At 37.3% G+C, this 19,338-nt stretch overlaps 2 protein-coding genes across 2 annotated transcripts in view; one reads left to right on the plus strand and one right to left on the minus strand.

The window, feature by feature from the left end:
• Positions 1 to 5,421, plus strand: part of LOC307056947 (G patch domain-containing protein 4-like) — a gene marked incomplete at both ends in the record, with an annotated part of 74,360 nt that extends 68,939 nt beyond the window's left edge. Inside the window, 2 exon segments of the mRNA XM_079709933.1 lie at positions 4,309 to 4,834; positions 4,836 to 5,421. Coding sequence (XP_079566059.1) covers positions 4,309 to 4,834; positions 4,836 to 5,421 — 1,112 coding nt within the window.
• PDE11A (phosphodiesterase 11A) overlaps positions 1 to 19,338 on the minus strand; it is a gene marked incomplete at its 3' end in the record, with an annotated part of 451,285 nt that overhangs the window by 362,778 nt on the left and 69,169 nt on the right. The window lies entirely within an intron of this gene.

Consider the following 19,338-nt stretch of genomic DNA (forward strand, 5'->3'; position numbering starts at 1 on the left):
AGCGGCTGGGCCCGTGAGCCATGGCCGCTGAGCCTGTGCGTCCGGAGCCTGTGCTCCGCAACAGGAGAGGCCACAACAGTGAGAGGCCCGCGTACCGCAAAAAAAAAAAAAAAAAAATGGAGCTGGAGGAATAAGACTCCCTGACTTCAAACTATACTACAAAGCTACAGTAATCAAGACAATATGGTACTGGCACAACAACAGAAACATAGATCAATGCAACAAGGTAGAAGCCCAGAGATAAGCCCACGCACCTATGGTCAACTAATATATGACAAAGGAGGCAAGGATATACAATGGAGAAAAGACAGTCTCTTCAATAAGTGGTGCTGGGAAAACTGGACAGCTACATGTAAAAGAATGAAATTAGAACACTCCCTAACACCATACACAAAAATAAACTCAAAATGGATTAACGACCTAAATATAAGACTGGACACTATAAAACTCTTAGAGGAAAACACAGGAAGAACATCCTTTGACATAAATCACAGCAAGGTGTTTTTTGATCCATCTCCTAGTGTAATGGAAATAAAAACAAAAATAAACAAATGCAACCTAATGAAACTTCAAAGCTTTTGCACAGCAAAGGAAACCATAAACAAGATGAAAAGACAACCCTCAGAATGGGAGAAAATATTTGCAAACAAATCAAAGGACAAAGGATTAATGTCCAAAATATATAAACAGCTCATGCAGCTCAATATTAAAGAAACAAACAACCCAATCCAAAAATGGGCAGAAGACCTAAATAGACATTTCTCCAAAGAAGACATACAGATGGCCATGAAGCACAGGAAAAGCTGCTAAACATCACTAATTATTAGAGAAACGCAAAGCAAAACTACAATGAGGTATCACCTCACACCAGTTAGAATGGGTGTCATCAGAAAATCTACAAACAACAAATTCTGGAGAGGGTGTGGAGAAAAGGGAACCCTCTTGCACTGTTGGTGGGAATGTAAATTGGTACAGCCACTATGGAGAACAGTATGGAAGTTCCTTAAAAAACTAATAATAGAATTACCATATGGTCCAGCAATCCCACTACTGGGCATATACCCAGAGAAAACCATAATTCAAAAAGACACATGCACCCCAATGTTCACTGCAGCACTATTTACAATAGCTAGGTCATGGAAGCAACTTCAATGCCATCAACAGATGAATGGATAAAGAAGTTGTGGTACACATATACAATGGAATATTATTCAGTCATAAAAAGGAATGAAATTGAGTCATTTGTTGAGACATGGATGGATCTAGAGACTGTCATACAGAGTGAATTAAGTCAGAAAAACAAATATCGTATATTAACGCATGTATGTGGAAGCTAGAAAAATGGTACCGATGAACCGGTTTGCAGGGCAGAAGTTGAGACACAGGTGTAGAGAACAAACGTATAGACACCAAGGTGGGGAAAGCCATGGGGGTGTGGAGATGGTGATGTGCTGAACTGGGCGATTGGGATTGACATGTATACACTGATGTTGACTAATAACCTGCAGCACAAACAAACAAACAAAAACAACCAATTAATACTAAACTTTCTTTGGGTTATTTGTATGGAAGTATGTTAATATAAATGTTTCAGACATTACATGAAATTTCTAAAAATCTTATATGTTCTGGTATAATGTTATAAGTCATAATTCTAGTTATTACTTTAAAATGTATATCTCAGAAATAACTAAATTTCCTTGTCAACTGCATTATTATGAACTTTCATCAAGTCTTTAACCGTGGTCATTTTTAAGTCTTTTGTCATTTACAGACAGTTCTGGGTGTACTCTGATGCTTTTGCAAAACTGTTCGTATAAAAGGGTTTCATCTTCAAGGAATTCATAGACAAGACTCTGACAAGTACAGGTTTCTGGTAACTGACTATACTGCTGAACTGAATGAATAAGCATTTTCAGAACTCTAATGGAAAACTGATGAATTCATAAAAGTGCTAACAAAAGATCAAGACAAAAAAAATTAATGACATGGGACTGAGTGAACTAATGAGGATGATTATAATTTTTGTGACTTTCTGTTTGAAAAAAAAAAATCCCACAAGGACTCAGAGGCAAAAAATATACAAATCAGTTTTCACTGCAAAGTAAAGGAGCTGTTACAGTGGAGGATTACTGGACTGAATGTCAATATTATGACATAGTATGAGTGTGTTTCATGTTTGGTAATTGCAATCATTGTTGCTTTTGTTGTGGTCATCCATTTACAATGCTTGGTGTCAGTTTATCTCTTGTAAAAATAAAATACAGTGTGTGTGTGTGTGAATAAAAAAAAAAAGGAGTTGCCAATGGCCAAAGATGGAACAATTTGAACAATAAAATAAAGTAGTATTATTTTAACCCACAGTGTATAATAAAATATTGAGAGACAACACTAAAAAATAAAATAAAAAAATAAAATAAAACAAAACAATAAAACACCTTTGCAAATTCCCAGCTCATCACATCATCTGACCGTGAGCCTTTTTTTTTAACTTTTTATTTTAAATTGGAGTATAGCTGATTAACAATGTTGTGTTAGTTTCAGGTGTACAGCAAAATGATTCAATTATACACATATATGTATCTATTCTTTTTAAAATTATTTTCCCATTTAGGTTATTACACAATATTGAGCAGAGTTCCCTGTGCTATACAGGAGGTCCTTGTTGGTTATCCTGGCCATGAGACTCAAATCCTTTAAGGAACCAAATGGAGAAAGAGGGAGGGAGGGGGGATGGAGAAAGAGAATTAACTGTGTGATATTTTGATACAAACTAAAACATACACTTCTACAGTTTCAGGTTAAAAAATCTATATCTATATCTATATATCTATATATACCAAATAGTAAGCAAAACTGACCTTCTTTCTCTGGTGAACCTCATCCCAGCACCAATAGAAGTAGGTGCAGACGGGGTTGGAGTTAATCTAGCACAAAGTACATATGGTTAAAAATCATGCACTCATCTCAGAAGGAAACATGAAGTATTCCAATCAAATACTGCTTCGTCAAAGTTGGAGTTAATCTAGCACAAAGTACATATGGTTAAAAATCATGCACTCATCCCAGAAGGAAACATGAAGTATTCCAATCAAATACTGCTTCGTCAATGAGAATCCATTTGTATCTTGAATTTTCTGCATCTCAGATATTGCAATTCCACCCTTAATGTCACAACTGTGACACTCACTTACTTTTGTCTTTTAAATAACATAGTTGATCAATAAAAGAACTTACTCTTTTTACTTAAAAAATTTACAGCAGTAATTTTCAGTTACAAATTCCTGAGGGGATAGTTTGAAAAAATATTTAAAATATAATATTGGTTTATATTTGTAAATGGAAATATATGTACTGTTACCATAAAACAAATTGCAGACTATTTGGTCAGACAACATCTTCTGGGCCAGTCAAGCTAGGACTCTTGGGCTTCCCTGGTGGTACAGTGGTTGAGAGTCCGCCTGCCGATGCAGGGGACACGGGTTCGTGCCCCAGTCTGGAAAGATCCCACATGCCGCGGAGCAGCTGGGCCCGTGAGCCATGGCCGCTGAGCCTGCGCATCCGGAGCCTGTGCTCCGCAGCGGGAGAGGCCACAACAGTGAGAGGCCCGTGTACCGCAAAAAAAAAAAAGATAGGACTCTTGTAAATGCTTATGAAGGCACAAGTTTTTAAATGCTGCAAAACAATCTATCTAAAGGAAAAGCATTATCTTCTTCCTGTAAGTTTCCTGAGTTTCTTTTTTTTAACTTGGTATATATTAGGGGCCACAGGGAAGGGAGGACACCTGGACCATAATAAAAATCTCTTATTCTCAGCTTCAGATCACACAGGAGACCTTAATTAAATTTCTAACTCTTCTCTAAATAACATATTTACACTTACAATAAAACTCATTTATAGTAATGCCTTTGGGGATGTATCTGATAACCCTTGGAGGCTTTCCAATTATAATAGACTAAACAATATTTTACTGCTTTTTTCCTAATTCTAAAATAACATGCCTAACATAATCTTAATAAAAATAGCAGAGTTAGAAATAGTAAGAAAAAAGTTAGAGATCAATCTCATTTATAAAGTGCTAACTGAACCCAGCAATATAACAAAACAATAATACATTACCAAATGGGAGTCATCCCAGAAATAAAAGCAAGACAAACCCAAAGTTCAAAAGTTTCCAAACAATAAATAAATTAATAAATTGGAAAGTAAAAAATTCCCAAAATTTGGAAGGGGATTAAGGTAGAACTAGGTGTCTGCTGGCTTTAATTCTGTCAAAATGCCTGCATCAAAAACACTTGAATCCTCGAGGCAAAGGCCTGGGCCGGAAGGAGAATGGCATCACCCAGGCCCTCAGGGTAACGCTGAAGCAGGACACTCATGGGGTGGGACACGACCCTGCTAAAGAGTTCACAAACTACTGGTGGAATGATCTCTTCAACAAGACTGCAGCCAGCTTGGTAGTGAAAACTGGGCAGGATGGCGTACAGATAAGATGCCTGTCTAAGGAGACCACCCGTCATGATCATGCCAAGCCCAACTTGCTGTATCAGAAGTTTGTGAAGACGGCCACACTGACTTCAAGTGGGGAGAAGCCAGACAAGGACTTGGAAAGCTGCAGTGATGACGACAGCCAGGGGTCCAAGCCTCCAAAGATTCTGACTGATGAGATGATGCTCCAAGCCTGTGAGGGGCGAACAGCACACAAGGCTGCCCGTCTTGGGATCATGATGAAGGCTAAGCTTGCTCGGTTAGAGGCCCAGGAGCAGGCCTTCCTGGCTTGTCTCAAAGGCCAGGACCCCGGGGTCCCTCAACTGCAGTCTGAGAGCAAGCCCCCACAAAAAAAAGAAAAGGAAGCAGAAAGAGGAGGAAGAGGCCACGGCAACTGAAAGGAATGCAGAAGAGTACCCAGAACACACTGACCAGAGTGTCACGAAAAGCAAGAAGAAGAAAAGGTGGCATCAAGAAGGAAGTGTCACAGATGAGAGAGAGGGAACAGCTGTAAGGCATGAGGAAGAAGAGACCACAGGAACAAGTGGTCTTGGGGAACTGAAAAACAGAGAACAAACTGATCAGTCCCTCAGGAAAAGGAAGAAGAAGAGGAGGCATCATGAGGAAGAAGACTTGAACATGGAGGAGGCTGTTGTAGATGGTGGGACCAGGGAAGCAGAAAGCAGATCATGCAGTGATCAGAAAAGTCGGAGAAGCAAGAAGAAAAGACAGCGGCGTCAGGAGGAGGAGGACGTCTTGCATGTAAGGGATGAAGGAGAGGAGGAAGATGGCAGGACTAGGACAGCAGAGAGCAAGGCATACACGGGCTCAAGTGGCAGAGGTAAGAAGAGGCAGAAGCAACCAGAGGAGGAAAGACCTGGAGTCCACACTGACCAGAGGGCAAAAAAGAAGAAACAGAAGAAGAGAAACTGAAGGCCAGGTCAAGATGCAGCCCGATCGATTCCTCTTCAGGAGTTGAAGCCTCAGGGACCTGAGTTGGTGCAGGTCTTGTGTACCCTCTCAGTGAGGAGTCCCTCCCAAGGAGGAAACAGCTCTGGAACAGTAGTCCGCTGAGAGGAGAGCGGTAGTGCCGTGTCTGACTTGAGGGAGTAGGCACATTCCCCCTTACAGCATCTAACCCAGAGATGGTGAACTCAAGCACCTGCAGGGCCCGGGCAGCTAAGGGACAAGGATGCTGGGGGCTGTGGGAACGGGAATGCAGACAGCCTCTGAAGGGGCATCTTGGCTAAAAGAAGCTGAAAATGTAGACCTATGGGAAATGTACTGATTTTTTAATTTTGTGAAGGCTAAGAAAGACATGCAAATGCAGCCCATAGGTTGCCAGTTTCTAACTATACCAAACTGAATAAACATCAGCTTGGTCTCCTAGCCTAAAAAAAAAAAAAAAAAAAAAAAACACTTGAATCAAAATGTTCTGTGTGGATAGGTGATAAAGAGAAATTACTAAAATATTCCTACCATTCATACTATTTGCCTCTTCAATAAACATCCGTCTCTTACTTACTCTTAACCCATTTCTACAAAAATTTTTGTTTTCTATGGTTCTTAAGAGTACATTCCATATAGAGTTTTATTCCAATGGTTCATTTTATTCTTAAATACATTGTGTTAACTATCAAAAATCAATAATCACCAGTAGGTAGTTAAATAGTTGTAGCTCTCTTTCAAGGTTCTTAAGCCAAGCAGACTACTGATTCACATAACAGTTTTTGAAGATTCCTCGGTCTGACATGACACAAATGACAGATACCTTGACCTATCCAAATATCAGCTTAGGAGCATCAAAGCTACGCCAGCCTAGAATCACAGCCTAGAATCACACCTGATTCCAGCATGACCGAGACTATAATAGAACATGACAATAGGTACTTTACTTCAATATTGACTGCAGAACAGAGATTCTTTTTTTTTTTTTTTTTTTTTGCAGTACACGGGCCTCTCACTGTTGTGGCCTCTCCCGTTGCGGAGCACAGGCTCCGGACGCGCAGGCTCAGCGGCCATGGCTCACAGGCCCAGCCGCTCTGCGGCATGTGGGATCTTCCCGGACCAGGGCACGAACCCCGTGTCCCCTGCATTGGCAGGTGGACTCTCAACCACTGTGCCACCAGGGAAGCCCCAGAGATTCTTTTTTAATCTCTTCTTTTCATTCTCAAACCTTGTGGCTGAAATATAGAGATGATTTTCCACAAACCCTTTTTATAGTGGAAGCAGAAACACTGTAGGCTCCAACATTTGTGAGAAGACAGGCAAGGAAGCACTTGGGAGAGATATTACACCACTGACTTGCTAAATTGCTGCTGGGGACACTCCTTAACCAGGATTTCTTACCCATAAAATGGGGCTACTCTATGTGGTATGACCCACAAAGGAACCACAGAGATGAATGGGACCACCACTGTTGTCTGACCCTCTGCCCATAGGCAGCCAAACATCTGCATGATATAGAGTAAGGTCCAGAAACACTGGAGTTTAAAGACAGATTCAACTCTCAGCTCTGTCATTTTCAATTGTGTAACATGGAGCAAATCACTTAAAATCTCTGAACCTCTTTTTTTTAAGCTGAAAAATAAGACTCTGAACAAAAACAACTTCAGAGGTATCTTTACTTTCTATGATTTTCATACATTCAGAGCAGATGTTTCTTAACAATTTTCCACTGAGGATGTATCAGGGAAGATTCTTATGTCACCTTTATCTCTTTAACAAGCTCATTGTACATTGCATGTGAAAAACTGATTTCATTGTTATGATCTTCCCTTTCCTACTGATCAGTAAACTGTACATTCTGGCATATGAAATGGCATCATTGCTACAATTAACTCAATTGTGCTCTCTGCTTGCAGCGCTCCTCTTTCTAAGTAGTGGGAATAGTCAATGCACTGTTTACAAAAAAATGACAAGCCAGGCAGAAGGAGAGGAAAGAACACTGATCTCCCAATTCCACTTAACTTCTTGCTAGACAAGATGGACTACAGTTACCTCAACTATAATAAAAAATTTCACAGTTATCTTACCTAAGAATACTGACAGAATCATATGAGTTAATATATGGGTGAAGATTAAAGTTTTTATATTATTTTGATGTTATTATAAAGATTGATGCTTCTAATAGCTTCTAAGATAGTAAATGTAACAAGCCGTATACCTGGCATGTATTCTACCATCTTTCAGTTGACTGTCTTTCTAAATATAGCGCTAGACCCACAGTTCTATCTGTTGGATAAGCTCTCTGACTTTAGTGCCCATAACAAGTGCAGTACAAACACTTTACATCATTGAACTATAAAGGGCAGAGAGCATTATTCTGAAGTATTTTTCTAGGAATAATTGTGAAGGATCATCTTCCAGTTGAATGGCTGTGACCTTGTACTTCCAGCACCAATAGAACTGTGTTTTATATACTGGTCCTAGTGAAGATGTAATTTCAAGAAGGGGAATGACTTATTACTTTGTGCATGGCAGGGGGAACAATAACACTTGCTTAGCCCAATGATCTGTGCATAATCTTCCCCCTGGCAACAAATTGAAGACAAGAAAAGAAGAAGCAGTTTGGTTTCCAGTTTTCTTTTACTTAAGAAATTCATGCTATAGACCAGAAGTTTGCCATGATTTGTAAAGTTTTGTTGTTCATAACTGGATGGGTCTTTAATGTGTAAAACAATGGAAACATCCATGGCAACAAGTCATAAGCATCGGGATCAAATCTTCAAACAACTGGCATTCCAGATCTAGAGCAAAATGAGTTTATTTTCAGTCTCAAAAAGATAATTTCTGTCACCCTGTCTCAGAGGTTAAGAGAATATGAACTGCAAAACTCCCATCATGTCCCATCACTATCCTAACTATGAGGGTATCATGTCAAACTACTAAGTTGAGATTTTAAAATAAATTTAGAGTTAAAAATTGAAAAGGAGCAATGGACACTTAAAGGTTCACCAAGGACTATGATCCTCTGTCTTCGTGACAGGGGAGAATAATTCAAGGCTTATTTTGAAGACTCATCCTGTGTTTGGACAAAATACCTAGAACAAATTTCAGTTATATTAAACCAAAAATACCACTGAGAAATTATGACAAACAAAATTGATGTCAGTATTAAAGGATTCATAAAATTACTCAAAAACACTTATTTTTTTTAAGAGACGGAAAGAAAACGGATATGGATAGGTTTTTGGAAATGAGGTTTACCAAATCACCAAGCACTGAAGATGGAGTTAAGACTTCTCAGATGCTATGGGGGATATAATTACTTAGTGCTATTAAACACTGGGTGGCACCTTTAAAGAAAAGGTACTGATTTCCCAGTCATTTATTATATGCTATAGACAGTAAGTCTTCCAAAACACTAAACACACTTTTCAGACAGACAAAGCATGTTTTGGCCCTCTGATGGTATCAATTAATTCTAGTGAGTAATCATTTTAAATCCTCTCCAGTGAGAAAATTTCATTATTGCATTTTAGTTCATTTAAACCCCTTTTCAAGAACTGTGTCTAATAGACCTTCGGAGCATCTCTGGCAGCTCTAACTCACATAACCTCATTTTTCAAAACTGTTCATTACTTCCTCCCCCTCTTAACATGCTCTCACTCTGGCTCAGGGCCTCCCCGGGGGTACTTTGCTGCCTGCTTTGGTAATATAGTAGTGCCTACCTTTGAGACTTTTTCTCATTTCTAAATGGAGTGTGCACAATATAAAGGGGGTGGGGGAAATGCTCCTTAACATTGTTGATTGGTAATGGAATCAGAATCTCCCAGTGAAAATAGCCTGTAATCCTATCTAGCCAGGATATTATCCAGGGTGCATGTGGGAGAAATAAAAGGAAATAATGGAAAATGACAAAAAGAAATGGTTTCATTTCTACCTTCAATACAGAAAAGAAGAAAAGGAAAAAATAAATATCCAAGTATATTTTAAAAATCAAAATACACTGTTAAAAATTACAAAGTCATTTTATATTCCATTTGAAATTCTCCAACAAAGAATATAACACAGCTTCTTTTAAACAGCATACTCCATAATTTTGCTAAACACAGGGAAAAAAAAACCCTCTAAGTAGGCTGCAGGGTAATTTACACTGGAACAACTCACTTCTCTTCTCATTGAAACTGAACACTACTGTATTTACAAATTCTGGCTTGAAGCACAACTTTTTAAAGCATGAGAAACTGATCCTCAGCTCCTTTTCATTCTCAGGAGAGAAAAATATACATTAAAAAACCATAAATTTAAAATGTTTTGCTATTTGTCAGTGAAAACACAAAAATGAAATAAAAGGAAAATATTAAATTATCTACCTCAGAGTTGAATGTGTTCAAAGCCATCATTTTTAAAAAAGAATTCCTAACTCTTAGCCTGTTGGTTTTCTATGTTTCTTACAGACATAAAGCTCAAACTTGGTTACAGATATTCATGAAAAGCTGAAATGCCACAAGACATTTCATGTAATTTAGAAATAATGTTTAACTCAATACATTCTCCTCCAAATTTATTAAATATGCAGAATCTCAAATTTTATTTAACCACCTATACACATGCATCAGGCACAACATGATCTATGTGTCCATGAGTCCCTGAAGTGAAGATGACACAATAGGAAAATAATAAACATCCACCAAGAATCCCCACATGCCATGTGGATGTGGACAGAAGCCAAGTGATCCTGGACACATTATTCAAATCTCTCATAATCAGTTTCCCCATCCATAAAATGACAGTAATAATAATTACCCACAGGGTTGTTGTGGATTAAATGAGATAATGAATGCAAAGCACATATCACAGAGTAGGCACTTAATAAGTGGTTTCTGTCATTTTCTCGTTTTCTTATTTAAGAAGAAAACCAAACACTGAGAGATACTGAACACTCTTTTGAGGTCTGTAATTTGCTTTAAGTTCTTTAGCAAAGATAATGTGAAATTATGTGTGCATGTGGAGGGGGCTAGGCTTAATATGCTATGGAGAAGACAGTTGCCCTTTCAAGAATTTACAGTCCAATAATCAGAAAACATTCTCAAATGTGGTTATTATAAGTGCTCCAGAGAGCCATCAATAGCATAGGGCTTTTGCCAATGTTAGAAATGGACTTTCACAGTGAAATTAGTAGCTTGTTAATCAGCACAATGGATATTAGATATGGACTCTACTAAAATAGTGGTATTCAAGATACTTATACTGGTAATAATACTCTAGAAACACCCCAACCCTTGTATTAATAAGGTGTAAAAATCTAGCAAGTTCCAAACATGTATCCTTAGGGATAGACTCTGAGGCTGTCCAATCCTGCCATTGGCTCTAAGGATCTGGTTGCCTGATACCCACCACAAGAACAACCAGATTCTGCTTCTGAAATATTGCCAGGGGTATTCAGATCACCTAAAACAAAGAGAGTTGGACTTCATGAAACTTACTGAATAGAGTGTTTGAACTATTTGACCCGACTTATCAATAAATTTTGGTTTAGATAAATGTATTTTATGTAGCAAATAATGAGACCTGTCCGAGACCTGCTTTCATTAAAAACAAGTAACATAGTTGTAGGAAAGCAGTCAGCTCCTATCGACTTCAAACTTTCAGGCAGCTATTATGATGTACTTAAGAGCTGTTACGAATAAACTAGTAGTTGTGTGTGACCATACTGGCTTAGGTCAGTTTGCGTCATGAGAGTCTATTTTCTAGGCAAAAAATTATGTTAAATTAGACCTATGGTTAATTAATTCCTTGTGAAATGCATGCACATACAGAATAAATCAAAGAAGTGGAAATAAAGTGAAATCAGAAATCAAAGGAATGAAATTTTAAAAAATTATAATATTGAAGCTAGTAAAGGCTCAGTGAGTTGATATACAGTTATTGGCATTATAAAGTAATACAATTTTATGGAAAGAAAATGGGTGAAATTTATCAAGAGCCTTAAAAAAAAAGTTCCACCAATAAGCACATGAAAAGATGCTCAAATCATTAGCTATCAGGATAAGGCACATCAAAACCACAATGAAATACTATTTCATTCCCACTAAAATGACTATAATCAAAAAGACAGATAATAAGTATTGGCAAGGATGTGGAGAAATTGGAATACTCACACAAAGCTGATGGAAAGGGAAAATAGTGTGGCCATTTTGGAAAAGAGTACGGTAATTCCTCAAAAGGTTAAACACTGGAGTTACCATATGGCCCAGCAATTCTACTCCTAGGTTTGTCTCCAAGAAAAATGAAAACATATGTTCACACAAAAACTAATATGTGAATGTACACAGCAGCATTATTCATAAGAGTCAAGAAGTAGAAACAACCCAAACATTCATCAACTGATGAATAGATAAATAAAATGTGGTATGTTCATACAATGCAATATTATTTGGCCACAAAAAGAAATGAAGTAGTACAGATACCTGCTACAGCATGGATGAATCTTGAAATCATTATGCTAAGTGAACAAAGCCAGTCATTACAGACCACATATTGTGTGATTCAATTTATATGAATTGTCCAAAATAGGCAAATCCATAGACACAGAAAGTAGATTGTCAGTTATCTAAGACAGAGAACCGGGAGCAAATGGAGAGTGACTGCTAATGGGCATGGGATTTCTTTTGGGGTGATGAAAATGCTCTAAAATTGAGTGTTGTAAAAAGAAAAGAAAAGAAAAGAAAAGAAAAGAGAAGAAAGAAAGAAAGAAAGAAAGAAAGAAAGAAAGAAAGAAAGAAAGAAAGAAAAGAAAAAAAAATTGAGTGTGGTGATGGTTACAGATCTCTGCAAATATACTAAAACCACTGGATTGTGCACTTTAAATGGGTGAATTGAATGGTATGTGAATTATATCTCAATAAGGTGGTTATTAAAAATTAACATTCAAAGGAAACAAAGGCAGAAAACAAATGGGACCTAATTAAAACTTAAAAGCTTTTGCACAGCAAAGATAACCATCAACAAAATGAAAAGACAACCTACTGAATGGGAGGAAATATTTGCAACTGATATGACTGATGAGGGGTTAATATCCAAAATATATAAACAGCTCACAGAACTCAATATCAAAAAAACAAACAACCCGATTTAAAAATGGGTAGAAGACCTGAATAGACATTTTTCGAAAGAAGACATACAGACGGCCAACAGGCACATGAAAAAATGCTCAACATCATTCATTAATCATCAGAGAAATGAAAACCAAAACCACAATGAGATATTACCTCACACCTGTCAGAATGGCAATCATCAAAAAGACCACAAATAACAAATGTTGGTGAGGATGTGGAGAAAAGGGAAGCCTAGTACACTCACTTTTGGTGAAACTATAAATTGGTACAGCCACTGTGGAAAACAGCATGGAAGTTCTTCAAAAAACTATAGAACTACCATATGATCCAGCAATTCCACTGCTGGGTATACATCCAAAGAAAATGAAAACACTAAATCAAAGAGATACATGCATACCAATGTTCATAGCAGCATTATTTACAATAGCCAAGATATGGAAGCAACCTAAGTGTCCATCAACAGTTAAATGGATAAAGAAGATGTGGTATATTAGCTGTAAAAAAGAATGAAATTCTGCCATTTGCAACTATGTGGAGGGAATTATTCTTAGTGAAATAAGTCACAAAGAGAAATACAAATACTCTATGTTATCACTTGCATGTGAAATCTAAAAAATAAAACAAATGAATGTATATAACAAAACAGAAACAGACTCACAGATATTGAGAATAAACTAGTGGTTACCAGTGGGAAGAGGAAAGGAGAAGAGGCATGATAGTGATGTGGGATTAAGAGATACAAACTACCATTACAAAACAGATAAGCAACCATTATAAAATAAACAATAAGGATATATTATACAGCACAGGGAAATACAGCCATTATTTTTGTAATAGCTTTAACTAGAGTATAATCTATAAAAATATTGAATTACTACGATGTACACCTGAAACTAACATATTATAGATCAAATATGCTTCAAGATTAAAAAAGACATCGCAAACTCAAAAGAAGACAAAAAAACTCCTTGAACCAATAATCCTAAGCATCAGTTTGAAACATAGGGAATTGTAAATATTTTGACTTACAAAAGAGAAACAATGTAGCTATTCTAAAATGAGGTCCTAGATTTATTTATAAAGAAGTGCATAATTATAATTTTATTATAACATGATTTAGGAAAAAACCTAAATGCTGAGGGATAGAATGATTAAGCAAACTATTGTATAATTACATGAGAGAATATAATGCATACGTATGAATTATGCCCTTGAGAATTATTTTTTTGTTTGTTTTTCTTTTTTTTGGTTTTTTTTTTTTTCAACATCTTTATTGGAGAATAATTGCTTTACAACATTGTGTTAGGTTCTGCTGTATAACAAAGTGAATCAGCTTTACATATATATATGTCCCCATATCCCCTCCCACTTGCATCTCCCTCCCACCCTCCCTATCCCACCATTCTAGGTGGACACAAAGCACTGAGCTGATCTCCCTGTGCTAGGCAGCTGCTTCCCACCAGCCATCCATTCTACATATGGTAGTGTATATATGTCCATGCCACTCTCTCACCTGGTCCCAGCCCAACTGTCCCTCTCCCCATATCATCAAGTCCATACTCTATGTCTGTATCTTTATTTCTGTCCTGTGCCTAGGTTATTCAGAAACATTTTTTTTTAGATTCCATATACATGTGCTAGCATACAGTATTTGTTTTTCTCTTTCTGACTTACTTCACTCTGTATGACACACTCTAGGTCCATCCACCTCACTACAAAACATTCAATCTCGTTTCTTTTTATGGCTGAGCAATATTCCATTGTATATATGTGCCACACCTTCTTTATCCATTCATCTGTTGATGGACACTTAGGTTGCTTCCATGTCCTGGCTATTGTAAATAGTGCTGCAATGAACATTGTGGTACATGACTCTTTTTGAATTATGGTTTTCTCAGGGTATGTGCCCAGTAGTGGGATTGCTGGGTCATACGGTAGTTCTATTTTCAGTTTTTTAAGGAAACTCCATACTGTTCTCCATAGTGGCTGTATCAATTTATATTCCCACCAACAGTGCAAGAGGATTCCCTTTTCTCCATACCCTCTCCAGCATTTATTGTTTGTAGATTTTTTGATGATGGCCATTCTGACTGCTGTGAGGTGATACCTCATTGTAGTTTTGATTTGCATTTCTCTAATGATTACTGATGTTAAGCATTCTTAAATGTGTTTGTTGGCAATCTGTATACCTTCTTTGGAAAAATAACTATTTAGCTCTTCTTTCCATTTTTGGATGGGGTTGTTTGTTTTTTTGATATTGTACTGCATGAGCTGCTAGTATATTTTGGAGATTAATCCTTGGTCAGCTGCTTCGTTTGCAAATATTTTCTCTCATTCTGAGGGTTGTCTTTTCATCTTGTTTATGGTTTCCTTTGCTGTGCAAAAGCTTTTAAGTTTCATTAGGTCTCATGTGTCTATTTTGGTTCTTATTTCCATTTCTCTACGAGGTGGGTCAAAAAGGATCTTGCTGTGATTTAAGTCATAGAGTGTTCTGCCTATGATTTCCTCTAAGAGCTTTATAGTGTCTGGCCTTACATTTAGGTCTTTAATCCATTTTGAGTTTATTCTTGTATATGGTGTTAGGGAGTGATCTAATTTCATTCTTTTCCATGTAGCTGTCCGGTTTTCCCAGCACCACTTACTAAAGAGGCTGTCTTTTCGCCATTATATATTCTTGCCTCCTTTATCAAAGATAAGGTGACTATATGTGTCTGAGTTTATCTCTGGGCTTTCTCTCCTGTTCCATTGATCTATATTTCTGTTTTTTTGTCAGTACCATACTGTCTTGATTACTGTAGCTTTGTAGTAGTCTGGATTCAGGGCGTCTGATTCCTCCAGCTCCATGTTTCTTTCTTAAGATTGCTTTGGTGATTCAGGGTCTTTTCAGTTTCCATACAAATTGTGAAAATTTTTGTTCTCCTTTGTGAAAACTGCCATTGGTAGTTTGATAGGGGTTGCACTGAATCTGGAGATTGCTTTGTGTAGTAGAGTCATTTTCACAATGTTGATTCTTCCAATCCAAGAACATGGTATATCTCTCCACCTGTTTGGATCACCTTTAATTTCTTTCATCAGTGTCTTATAGTTTTCTACATACAGGTCTTTCTTCTCCTTAGGTAGGTTTATTTCTAAGTATTTTATTCCTTTTGTTGCAATGGTAAATGGGAGTGTTTCCTTAATTTCTCTTTCAGATTTTACATCATTAGTGTATAGGAATGAAAAAGATTTCTGTGCATTAATTTTGTATCCTGCTACTTTGCCAAATTCATTGATTAGCTCTAGTAGTTTTTTGGTAGCATCTTTAGGATTCTCTATGTATAGTATCATGTCATTTACAAACAGTGAACAGTTTTTCTTCTTCTTTTCCGATTTGGATTCCTTTTATTTCTCTTTCTTCTCTGATTGCTGTGGCTAAAACTTCCAAAACTATGTTGAATAATAGTGGGGAGAGTGGGCAACCTCGTCTTGTTCCTGATCTTAGAGGAAATGGTTCCAGTTTTACACCACTGAGAACGATGTTGGCTGTGGGTTTGTCATATATGGCCTGTATTATGTTGAGGTAAGTTCCTTCTATGCCTAGTTTCTGGAGGGTATTTATCATAAATGGGTGTTGAATTTTGTCAAAAGCTTTTCATGCACCTATTGAGATGATCATATGGTTTTTCTCCTTCAATTTGTTAATATGGTGTATCCCATTGATTGATTTGCATATATTAAAGAATCCTTGCATTCCTGGGATGACCTCACTTGATCATGGTTTATGATCCTTTCAATGTGCTGTTGGATACTGTTTGCTAGTATTTTGTTGAGCATTTTTGCATCTATGTTCATCAGTGATATTGGCCTGTAGTTTGCTTTCTTTGTGACATCTTTGTCTGGTTTTGGTATCAGGGTGATGGTCGCCTCGTAGAATGAGTTTGGGGTATCCCTCCCTCTGCTATATTTTGGAAGAGTTTGAGAAGGATAGGTGTTAGCTCTTCTCTAAATGTTTTATGAAATTCACCTGTGAAGCCATGTGGTCCTAGACTTTTGTTTGTTGGAAGATTTTTAATTTGAGTCTCAATTTCAGTGCTTGTGATTGGTCTGTTTATATTTTCTATTTCTTCCTGATTCAGTCTCGGAAGGTTGTGCTTTTCTAAGAATTTGTCCATTTCTTCCAGGTTCTCCATTTAACTGGCATATAGTTGCTTGTAGAAATCTCTCATGATCCTTTGTATTTCTGCCATGTCAGTTGTTACTTCTCCTTTTTCATTTCTAATTCTGTTGATTTGACTTTCCTCCTTTTTTTTCTTGATGAGTCTGGCTACTGGTTTATCAATTTTGTTTATCTTGTCAAAGAACCAGCTGTTAGTTTTATTGATCTTTGCTATCATTTCCTGCATTTCTTTTTCATTTATTTCTGATCTCATCTTTATGATTTCTTTCCTTCTGCTAACTTTGCGGGGTTTTTGTTCTTCTTTCTCTAATTGCTTTAGGTGTACAGTTTGGTTGTTTATTTGAGATATTTCTTGTTTAAGGTAGGATTGTATTGCTATAAACCTCCCTCTTAGAACTGCTTTTGCTACATCCCATATGTTCTGGATTGTCGTGTTTTCACTGTCATTTGTTTCTAGGTATTTTTTTGATTTCCTCTTGGATTTCTTCAGTGAACTCTAGGTTATTTAGTAGTTGTTTAGACTCCATGTGTTTGTATTTTTTACAGATTTTTTCCTGTAATTGATATCTAGTCTCATAGCATTGTGGTTGGAAAAGGTACTTGATATGATTTCAAATTCTTTTAATTTACCAAGGCTTGATCTGTGACCCAAGATATGATCTATCCTGGAAAATGTTCCATGAGCACTTGAGAAAAATGTGTATTCTGTTGTTTTGGGATGGAATGTCCTATAAATATCAATTAAGTCCATCTTGTTTAATGTATCATTTAAAGCTTGTGTTTCCTTATTTATTTTCATTTTGGATGATCTGTCCGTTGGTGAAATTGGGGTGTTAACGTCCCCTACTATGATTGCGTTACTGTCAATTTCCCCTTTTATGGCTGTTAGCATTTGCCTTATGTATTGAGGTGCTCCTATGTTGGGTGCATAAATATTTTCAATTGTTATATCTTCTTCTTGGTTTGATCCCTTGATCATTATGTAGTGTCCTTCTTTGTCTCTTGTTATAGTCTTTATTTTAAAGTCTATTTTGTCTGATATGAGAATTACTACTCCAGCTTTCTTTTGATTTTCATTTGCATGGAATATCTTTTTCCATCTCCTCACTTTCATTCTGAATGTGTCCCTAGTTCTGAAGTGGGTCTCTTGTAGACAGCATATATACAGGTCTTGTTTTTGTATCCATTAAGCCAGTCTGTGTCTTTTGGTTGGAGCATTTAATCCATTTACATTTAAGGTAATTATCAATATGTATGTTCCTATTACCATTTTCCTATTTGTTTGGGGTTTGTTATTGTAGGTCTTATCCTTCTCTTGTGTATCCTGTCTAGAGAAGTTCCTTTAGCATTTGTTGTAAACCTGGTTTGGTGGTGCTGAATTCTCTTAGCTTTTGCTTGTCTGGAAAGGTTTTAATTTCTCCATCAAATCTGAATGAGATCCTTGCTGGGTAGAGCAATCTTGGTTGTAGGTTTTTCCTTTTCATCACTTTCAGTATGTCCTGCCACTCCCTCTGGCTTCCAGTGTTTCTGCTGAAAGATCTGCTGTTAACCTTATGGGGATTCCCTTGTATGTTATTTGTTGCTTTTCCCTTGCTGCTTTTAATATTTTTTCTTTGTATTTAATTTTTGATAGTTTGATTAATATGTGTCTTGGCGTGTTTCTCCTTGGATTTTTCCTATATGGGACTCTCTGCACTTCCTGGACTTGACTATTTCCTTTCCCATATTAGGGAATTTTTCAACTATAATCTCTTCAAATATTTTTTCAGTCCCCTTCTTTTTCTCTTCTTCTTCTGGGACCCCTATAATTCGAATGTTGGTTTGTTTAACATTGCCCCAGAGGTCTCTGAGACTGTCCTGAATTCTTTTCATTCATTTTTCTTTATTCTGCTCTGCAGTAGTTATTTCCACTATTTTATCTTCCAGGTCACTTATCCGTTCTTCTGCCTCAGTTATTCTGCTACTGATTCCTTCTAGAGAATTTTTAACTTCATTTATTGTGTTGTTCATCATTGTTTGCTTCCTCTTTAGTTCTTCTAGGTCCCTGTTAAACGTTTCTTGTATTTTCTCTATTCTATTTCCAAGATTTTGTATCATCTTTACTATCCTTGCTCTGAATTCTTTTTCAGATAGACTGCCTATTTCCTCTTCATTTGTTTGGTCTGGTGGGTTTTTACTTCATCTACTGCATATTTCTCTCTTCTCATTTTGCTTAACTTACTGTTTGGGGTCTCCTTTTCGCAGGCTGCAAGTTTATAGTTCCTGTTGTTTTTGGTGTCTGCCCCCAGTGGGTAAGGTTGGTTCAGTGGGTTGTGTAGGATTCCTGGTGGAGGGGATTGGTGCCTGTGTTCTGGTGGGTGGGGCTGGACCTTGTCTTTCTGGTGGGCAGGACTGCATCCGGTGGTGTGTTTTGGGGTGTCTGTGAGCTTATTAGGATTTTAGGCAGCCTCTCTGCTAATGGGTGCGGTTGTGTTCCTGTCTTGTTAGTTGTTTGGCATGGGGTGTCCAGCACTGGATCTTGCTGATCTTTGAGTGGAGCTGTGTCTTAGCGTTGAGACAGAGGTTTCTGGGAGAGCTCTCACCAATTGATATTACATGGGGCCAGGAGGTCTCTGGTGGCCCCATGTCCTG

Source organism: Hyperoodon ampullatus (assembly GCF_949752795.1).
Source record: "Hyperoodon ampullatus genome assembly, chromosome: 8".
Lineage (NCBI taxonomy): Eukaryota > Metazoa > Chordata > Mammalia > Artiodactyla > Ziphiidae > Hyperoodon > Hyperoodon ampullatus.